This window comes from Pinus tabuliformis, chromosome 5_2 (assembly GCF_031772625.1).
Source record: "Pinus tabuliformis cultivar Carrire ecotype Pingquan chromosome 5_2, CPIR1, whole genome shotgun sequence".
Classification (NCBI taxonomy): Eukaryota; Viridiplantae; Streptophyta; class Pinopsida; order Pinales; family Pinaceae; genus Pinus; species Pinus tabuliformis.
Window position 1 is genome coordinate 523321485 of NC_142306.1, and position 9723 is coordinate 523331207.

The window sequence follows — 9723 nt, forward strand, 5'->3', positions numbered from 1 at the left end:
TTCTCCTCCTTCTATAGTTTTAGGCCTTTCTCAATATCATGGACCAAAACCACTTAGGACCAATACCTTGAACCAAATAACTAGGGTCAATACCTTGGACCAGATACCCTGGACCAATACCATGGATCAAAATACCATAGACGAAATACCTCGGACCAAAAACTTATTTTTCCAAGGTATACGCGCTTTTCCTTCTGTGAAAGTGCATGTGCATGTATATGCTACTTGTGGTCAGTGAACCTGCGTGTATATGTAGCTTGGTCAAGGCAAACCTACGTATACCTGTCTTTCTTCATTCTGTGTAGTCTGATCTGTAATTCTTTGCTGTTAGCCTGTTGTACTGTGATCTTTCATCTCAGTGAGTTGCCATCAAGGAAAACACCTGTATCATAATGCCAACAAATTTTTCACTTGACTTTTTATTCTTCTTCCTTAAGGGTTATCACATATGTGTTAGCGAATTATGTAGACCCGTGAGGGTTCCAACTTCTCTTTTGGCCTCTCTACATTCCTTATATTGTCACTATGGTGATTCAAATTTATTAAATTTATTCTATTTTCCTTACACTGTCACTATTTTCTGGTTATATGTGTGTGTGTGTGTGTGAACCTTGTGACCCAACTTCTGGATGAGGGTTTCGCTCAACAAGATTGATGCTTGAACAAGTATAATCTATCTCTTTTCTAAAGAAAGCCTGAAATGATGCACTGCAATTTTCTTTTTTTTAGGAATTTATAAATCTTATTGCCAATAAATGGATACTTATGTAATGAATCCAGGAAATAAGCAGTTGGGATATGCATAAATTTCTTAGCTAGTTCCATATTTAACTTGAAGCTTCTAGGTTTCATTACCAAAATAAATATATAGTTTAAGCTTCCTCTTTAACTCAACCACGTTCAACAGGTATGCCCCAACTACTTTCTATTTTTTGTCTCATGCCTATCCTACGACTTCTAAGATTAAAGTTACAGATTATCTACATCTTCTAAAGTTACTAATTCCACTAAATAACAATGTTGGATTCCCCTCTCAGCCCTAAGAGAGTAACCCCACAAACCATAGTTCCATAACTGTTCCATAGTTTCTTGTAAGCCATCTAAGGCTTCTGTTAACCTCCAGTTGCTTCCTTTAACTTTTCACACTACAATTCATATTTACACACATTATACTTTTAATATGCTACTTATTCCTCCATGAACTCATCTACAATGTTTTCCTTTAAATGTATTCTCATTTTATAGAAAGCCATAACTAAAGAATTAACATTTAATAAAAAGTCATAATATTTTCTCTTAACATAAAAATCTATAAATTAGATTTATAGTGAATGTTCCTCTAAACATGGGTAAGCTCTCTTACTCTTTTCACAACAGAAGAGCAGGGAAGGTGTCGAACATAAATCCAAGCAATATCTCTAATGCCAACGTTAGCAACCAACCTCGGAAACACAAATGAAATGTCTCCACCTGTAACCTTAGGAACAACCTTAGGAGCTGCAATAGGACACTCAAACAAAGATAAAATTCCAACAACATCTAACCCCTTACCTCTGAAACACAAATGCAATGTCTCCACCTGCAAACTTAGGAACCACAATAGGACACTCGAACAAAGATAAGATTCCAACAACATCTAACCCCTTATAGCACGCAACACCATCCCATCCATTTTAAAACCCACCATGCACCCACCAATTTTAACATCTAACATCATCCTACCCGTTTTACAATCCACTAATATAACATCCATTTTAGAATCCACTACTACTAATTTTTTTTTATTAGTTAATTTATTGAAATTCCTGGCATTGATCTATATAACACTCGTCATTATGTTTTTCATCTAATAATTCTATATTAATAATTTTATTTCATATTTAAATAATGATAAAAATACATAACTAAACATTAGACATAAAAATTTCTTTTATTTTTTTAAAATACAAAATTGAATCCTCAACTAACAAAAACTTAACCATACCTCACATTCTAAAAAGAGTACCCCCTTTTCCTTTTTTTACGTTTAATGAGTAATGAGTGACCTTTTTAACTTTTACTAACATTTTTAGGCTTAATGAGGACGTCAAACATTTTTTACCTTTTACTAACTTAATGAGTGTTTCAACCAGTAATTAGTGGTACAAACAGTAACTCAATCTTTTACTAAGTTTTCTATTATTTCAATTTTTGATCAACTTTTTTTAATTTTAAGTAATTTAATTGTTACTAAGTTTTTTAAATTTTTTAGGTTTAACGAGTAATTAGTATTCCAAGGAGTAATCAATAGTACAAACAACAATTCAATCTTTCACTAACTTTCTTTTTTTTTTCTGTAAACTGAGGCAGTACTCTATTAATAAAAGTAGAAGAAATTACATATTGTGGCAAGTCTCAACCCACCCATAAGGGAAACCGGGTGACCATCGAAGGTTTTTTACAGCCATCCTAAAAAAGTAGATAACCAGTCTATCTAACCAAGCAAAAATCCCATCTATTCTTACTACTAACAAACTGATTTTTCTTTGTAACAGTAACATCTAATATAACATAGTCCAAAAAGAAATTGATAAACACCTCTTTGCAGCATTTCCATATCCTACTGGTTCACTGTCTTTGGCTGGGGCTCGCTCTCCGGCTTGACCTCCATTCCACATGCTTTAAACAGCTGCAGAATTTTGTCCAACTTCCTGTCTTGCATTACAAGAGTAATCTGTATATTCTTCAGCTCCCTTTTGAGGGTGGGGATCCCTTGAGCCAATTCCACCATTTCCAGGGCCACTTGTTCCATAGCTTTGGCCATTAATCTCTTCATGCCCCAATATACATGTAGTGACTGCTTATATAAAGACATCCTCCCTCTTGTGTGGCCTGGGTCAGGGATAAAGCACTCCCAATCCTCCATTTCAGGCTCAGAGATTTCCTGCATGGCCTCTTCCTCTACTTTATCTATGATTCTTCTAATTTTCGGGTTGGTATCATGAAGATATGCTTCCTCTGCCTCCTGCAGTTTCTTTCTAATATCCCTCTTCCCTCTTTTCCTGCCACTGACCTCACTTGGTGATCCCTCCTCAAAGCCAGATCTTTGAGTCCGGCGTCCTCGACCCCGACATCCTACAGGCCTCCCTCTACCTCTCCGTAAACCACTACCACGCAATCCCCTGCTCCTTCCACATCTTCCACCCGCTTCCTCTGCGTCAGCGTCCGAATCCTCATTCCTATCGCCACCCATATCGCTGCTATGCTGCTTCCCCTTACCAACGTTACCACCCGCAGACCGACATTGCTCCTCCTCTAAAATATAGTCCCGGATATCAAATTCCTCCTCAGACTCGTCCGGGATGTCCAAGTAAATCCTCTGAAAGGTATCCCCAACCGGGATTTTTCCTTTCTTGTCCGTACTAATCCCCTTGCTTCTCGTTCATCTACCTTCGCCCCTTTCTTGACTTACTGCCATATTGCTTGCCTGCAACTGTATCGCCTTCGTAACTTCCCTCCTCCTCCTCCCGTTACTGTAATGATCTCCTGAGTTATTCCTTCTCTCCTCTCGACTATATGCAAGCACAAATGAATCCCTGCGCGGCCACCTTTCCTTCTTGAATTTGCATTGCTGCCCACCCTCTCCATTAATACACGTCGCACTCGCTTTGTTATGATGCAAGACGTACACTACCTGTCTGACATTTCCATCACTCCTCCTCGGTTCTTTGTCCCTGATCGTCCTTGGGAAGGTCATCTGTTCCATGATATAATCAAATTCACCTGCGATAACTATAATGTTATATGCGCGATTCTTCATACACCCTATTCCAGCATTAATTGTACTGTCTTTTCCCCTCCTATCGTCAATCAGGAGGCGGCTAATCTTCCCTCGCTTGCGCAGTAGCCTCATCATTATCTTGACTTAATATATTGTTTAACTCATTCCACCTTACCTCAGCCTGAAATGATGTCCAGCTACCGTCCATTATCCTGTTCGGCGCTCCACTTCCCCAATTGGCCAAGAGATCGGCAGCCTTATTCCCATTTCTCATAACATGCGTTATTATTAGATAATCTATCATCCCTAGCAGCCCTTCTATATCCTGTATAATCCCTGCTGTCCGCCAGCTCTTCGCCACATGATCCCATCTTTTTCCATCCCTCAATTTTTTGAGCATATCTATTGTAATCTGGGAATCACCTTCAATTTCGAGATTCCTATAACCGTTTCGGACTGCAATTCGGAGTCCATTATATACTGCCCATAATTCCGCCTCATTATTTGTCATTTCCCCACCCCATTCAGCATACACCCACCGTGTAATACCTCTGCTGTCTCTGAATATACCTCCCCATCCTGCTTGTCCAGGGTTACCCTTCGATGCCCCATCGAAGTTCAATTTGATCCGATCATCACCTGGAAGTCTAAAGTGATTTGGACTGTGAATGCGAGATCTAAGTTTCCTATCTGTATTGGGATAGATCATCGTAAAATCAATATTCAATTTTGAAACTATTCGTTGTTCCTCTGGATTGAGCTTCCAATCATCCTCGTCCCAAACTTCAGACAAAACCGTTTCTTTGATCGCTCTACATATTGTATCCCGAATTCTTGATTCATGGCAACTCTTGTCTCGGAAGAGCCTTCGGTTTCGTTCTTTCCACACTTCCCATATTACAAATCCAACCGCTAAATTCCATAGCCTCCTTACAACTTTACTCTGAAAATTACCCTTTCCCCAGTGAATAATAGTATTCCGAAGACTATCTGGATCCCTGTTTGACTTACCAAAGAGTACCCTAAGTTCTTCCCAAAGACTCCGAGAGTATATACAACTATTCAGTAGATGCTCCTGATTCTCTATCTCTTTATTACATAGGTAACATCTTGATGGTCCACTCATACCTCTTTTCTGAATATTTTCCCAAGTCAGAATCCTACCTCGACACACCAACCATGCAAAATATGTTACTTTTGGCCACCATTTTGCTTCCCAAATCCGCTTCCAGTCTATTGGTTCTTCGTCCCGTTCCTCTTTGGTTTCCCAATAATAAGCTTCTTTAACTGTAAACATCCCCCGCATCGCTTTACCCCATCGTAGAATATCTTGACCCTCTCTTATCTTAATTTTCCTCGATTCAATTTCTCGAATATATATTTGCCCAGTCTCCGGATTTATCCTATCATCCCATTCCTGCGGCCTTTTCCACACTCTCCATGTATCATTTAATGCTTCTCTTCTCCAATAATCCCTCACATATTCCATTCCTGATGTTTGTGTTATAAGTTGAAGTTCATGGAGATATTGGTTCCTATTCAGCCTATCAAACTGTTGCCATCTTTCCTCCCAAAATCTTGCTGAACTACCTTCGCGAATTTCCCAGAAGTCCAGGTTCCTAACGATATCCCTATTATTTCTTGCTAAATCCCATATTTGTGATCCTCGTGGATTCCTTTATGTTCTTAGCTGCCCTTCAATGGTATCTGGCATATCATATTTTTGATTCCATATTCTTTTCCACACGTCAGTTCCCCCCTGTACCCATCTCCACCATAATTTCGCTCCCAAAACCTTGTTAACGATTTCCAGATCTCTAATCCCAAGGCCTCCTTCCTCTTTCCTCTTGATGATATTCTTCCATGAAACCAGAGTCCATTTTTTCTGTTGCTGAGGTCCCCCCCAAAGAAATTTCCCCATCATTTCTCGCAATCTAGAAAAGACGCCTTTTGGAGCAGCCATAAGAGATAACTGATATATGGGAATAGATAGTAATACTGATTTTAAAAGGATAACTCGACTTGCTAAATTCAGCATTCTGAATGACCAACTAGCTAATCTTTTCCTAATCCTGTCCAACAAACTCTGCCAATTCTTAATACGATTTGAGTTTATATCCAGTTGGATGCCCAAATATTTTGTAGGTAACGCTCCGTGCCTAAAGCCTAAAACTCGTGTTAAATGGGCTTTGACCGCTTCAGGTGAATTAAAGATAAAGGTACAAGATTTATCATTATTGATCATCATGCCTGAAGCGTTCATGAAAACTTCTAAGATATGCTTGAATCTCCTTACCTCTCTAAGCGACGCTTCTCCAAACAGCATCAGATCATCAACGAACTGTTGACGTGTAATGACTAGATTATTCCCCCACAATCGAAGGCCTTTGATTCTTCTTTCACTTACTTCGGTTTTCAGTTTCCTGCTTAATCCTTCCATAGCCAAGATGAATAAAAATGGCGAAATTGGGTCCCCCTGCCTAATGCCCCTGGTGGCATTAAATGTATCTGTAGGAATACCATTGACCAGAATTGAGAAATTCGGAGTAGAGATCATACTGATTATCCATGCTATCCACCTATGTTCAAATCCAAAAGCTCCCAAAACCTCACTGAGATACCTCCAGTTCAATCGATCATAGGCCTTAGACAAATCCAACTTCATAAGCAACCCTTTCTTCTTCCTCACTTTTAAAGAATGTATAACTTCCTGAGAAACCACTATACCATCTAAGATTTGTCTACCTTCCACAAAACCAGTCTGTTCAGGCGCAATTAAAGTAGGTAGGAGAGGTTTTCACTAACTTTTTTATTATCTCAATCTTCACCAATTTTTTAAACTTCAAGTAATTTCCATGGTTCGCCTAATAATCAACCGTACAAACAACAACTCAATCTTTCATAACTTTTTCATTTTCTCAATCTCTTAGTAACTTTTTTAACTTCAAATAATGATGGCCTCTTTTATTTCCGTATTATACACGATTTGTGCTTATGTTTTCACCCTACAGTAAACATGTGTATGGTTTTTAAAGTGTTTTGGCTGTAAAGTTTGGTAATGCATATATAATGTTCCTAGTTCTTTTATTTCCATATGATACACGACTTGTGCTTATGTTTTCACCTTACAATAAACATGTGTATTGTTTTTAAAATGTTTTGTCTGTAAAGTTAAGTAACGCATATATAATGTGTTTTCTGTAAAGTTAAGAAATCCATATATGGTGGATCATTTCAAGTGTTTTACACATTGACGATTTTTATATTGACGTTGATATTTCCAATCTAAGATTGCCCAATTCTAAATTCAAAGACTTAAAATGGAATCTTATATTTAAAAATATTTATATATTATAAATTTTCCTCACCTTATTTTAAGTTCTATAATTTCAAACATTGAAAATTCTAGCTGGCATAGAGCTGTAATATACTTTACCAATGACAATGACAATTATGAGTGGACCACACGATATTACTCGTCGAAAATAATATGCGCCCAATACGTCAAACGCAATCTATTTTTCAAATATAAAAGTTTACTTCAGTCATTAACTACGTTACCAAGTGCGAGGATGTTATTTCTTTGTGCATTCCACTTCCTCCCTCTGTTCCTTTTGCGGCTAAGTCTTCAACACATTCCTCCCTCTGTTTCTTTTGCGGCTAAGCGTTCAACACATTCCTCCCTCGTTTCCTTTTGCGGCTTATCAGAGTCAAGGAGAAACTGTATTGAGGTTCCTTGATTCTATATTTTAACTGAAAATTCTGATCGAAAACAGTTTTCAATTATGTATAATTTTGTATTATCAAACTTTCTCATTTAACTATTTTCAAATATATATAACTTTATTGGATCAAACATCCTTATCTAACTATTTCCAAATATATATAATCTTATCGGATCAAACGTCTCTACCTAACGATTAGACCATATCCACCCCAGTAACCATCATTCCACTTTACTTTTCCCTAAAATCTGAATGGAAAAAACAGTCCCCTCCGCCTTGCAAGCAAGACACCTGGTTGGATCAGAGAGTTGATGGTTCTGATTTTCCATTTGGTAATTGGTCCTCACTAATCTTCATTAATCAGGCAGGAGAGTTCAAAATGGAAGATTTGCAGAGCAAAACCTATCCTTATAGATATTCATTTCAACCGTGTTCGTCCTCGTATTCTCAGGCAGCAGCGTGTCTTCCTCATTATTATGGTAATATTCATACTAATGAAGGTGTTCAGATCCAAACACCAACCAAACCAGTGAAGTTTGCTGAAACCGAAGCTTGTATTGATGACGATGCTGTGGCACTAATATTTGAAGACCTCTGCACCAAAAGGCCACATGATTACGGCTCGCTCGGAATAGCTTCTATAGGACCGGCGGTGCAGATTCATCAGATTGCTGAGGACAATTCGTCACCGGCGGTCGAGCAATATCCGCAGCAATTCGTAGCCAACATTGGCGATCTAGTTCAAACCCTAACCTGTAGCTCGCCGGTATGTTCGTTGGTGAGTTCTGTAAACCCTATTTTCCCACCGACGCGGAGCCGTCGAACGAACAAAGCGGCCGCGGGAGGAGGAGGTCATTATAACGAGGCCGTCAAGGAAAGTATTGGGAATGCGCATCTTCACAAACTGGTGGAGAGGCAGAGGCGGAGCAAGATGAAAGCTCTTTGTTCAACACTGTTATCGCTACTCCCTCAAGACTATAATAAGGTGAGGTTTATCTGTATCCGATGCATATCATAAAAGTATTAAAAAGAAAAGAAAAGGGACAATAGTTATATCTGTGTTTGCCATTTTTGTAGACAAAATGCACATTATCGGACAAACTGCTGGAAGCCGTTAAACACATTCGTCATTTGCAAAACAAGTTAATAGAGCTCGAAAAGAAAAGAGATGTGCTAAAATATCCGGCCACTGTTAACCCATTTTCCAACAGCTTCTGTAATTATAAAACCCTGCAAGCTTCGGAGCTTCGATCCTCCAATGTACGGGACAAATTTCAGACTATAAGGGTTAGCCAATTTGGTCCAGGTATTCAAGTCACTGTAAATATTTTCAAGGACCAGATCGACTTCTCTACTCTTCTAACTGAGTTAGAGGAAGCCGGACTTGAAGTTGTGAACGCTACGGTTACTACTATAAATGATAGAGTCTTTTATACCATTCATTCGAAGGTAATCTTTTATTGTGTGTACACTGTAAACCCTCAAGCTGCATTGCTTTTCTTCAAGTATTCTAATGTTTCTATTTTAATCCTGCAGATGTTAGATTTTCGCCACTTCAATAGCGCTTTCCTTCACAGGAGAATTGGCCAACTGATCGATGGAAGCCTTCCAAAATGTTCAATGACAGAGTAATATATAGTTCACCTTTCTTCTGGCTACCTATTTCTTTAAAATGGTTACTGACTTCGCCAACAAAGCTCTCTGCTACTAGGTGTAAATTCAAAAACAGACTTTACTTAAGTTCAATTTATTAAACTTAAACAATTTGTCTAAATAAGTTTAAGCACTTTTTCCTCTATATGGGAGGATAAACATGTGTGTCACTTGAGTTCAGGTTGTCATTTTGTTTTCACTTTTCAGTGTTATTGCTCTTATCTTCCTAATAAAGTGCACAAATAAAGCTTCTGCACTTCACATAAAACTTGTCGCATGTCAGGGCGTTCTTCCCATTGTAAATCATGGAAAGCAAAGCAATTTTTACAAATCCTTTTGTTTAATGTTTATCATGTCAGGAAAACCGTGTACCCTTGAAACTTTAGTCTTATAGAAGTTCCTTATCCGGAAAGACAATTGTATATGCAAATGTTTATTTCGCTGGATTTTCTTGAAAAAATTTCCGCTTTTTAATAGTCAAATAAGTTGTAATTCATTTTTATTTATCAGTTTTGCAATTTAGAAAATGTGTGTTTTAGGGACATAAGTTTGTTTTTTTAGGTTTTACAGTAAAGTTTAAATATT

General features: G+C 38.1%; 1 protein-coding gene across 1 annotated transcript; it reads left to right on the forward strand.

Annotated features, from left to right (window-relative positions):
* The first annotated feature begins 7715 nt into the window (after positions 1-7715).
* LOC149160003 (transcription factor bHLH126-like) lies at positions 7716-9517 on the forward strand. Its single transcript, XM_089436598.1, has 3 exons — positions 7716-8470; positions 8563-8934; positions 9022-9517. Exons 1-3 carry the CDS (start codon positions 7865-7867, stop codon positions 9115-9117), a joined length of 1074 nt encoding a protein of 357 aa, XP_089292724.1. The 5' UTR covers positions 7716-7864; the 3' UTR covers positions 9118-9517.
* Positions 9518-9723: the final 206 nt, after the last annotated feature.

Bases quoted from the DNA above. Each gene is read 5' to 3' on its own strand.
- LOC149160003 (XM_089436598.1), top strand. From the start codon at position 7,865: ATGGAAGATTTGCAGAGCAAAACCTATCCTTATAGATATTCATTTCAA. The intron at 8,471-8,562 runs GTGAGGTTTATC...CCATTTTTGTAG, and splicing joins TCCCTCAAGACTATAATAAG to ACAAAATGCACATTATCGGA. The intron at 8,935-9,021 runs GTAATCTTTTAT...TTAATCCTGCAG, and splicing joins TTTATACCATTCATTCGAAG to ATGTTAGATTTTCGCCACTT.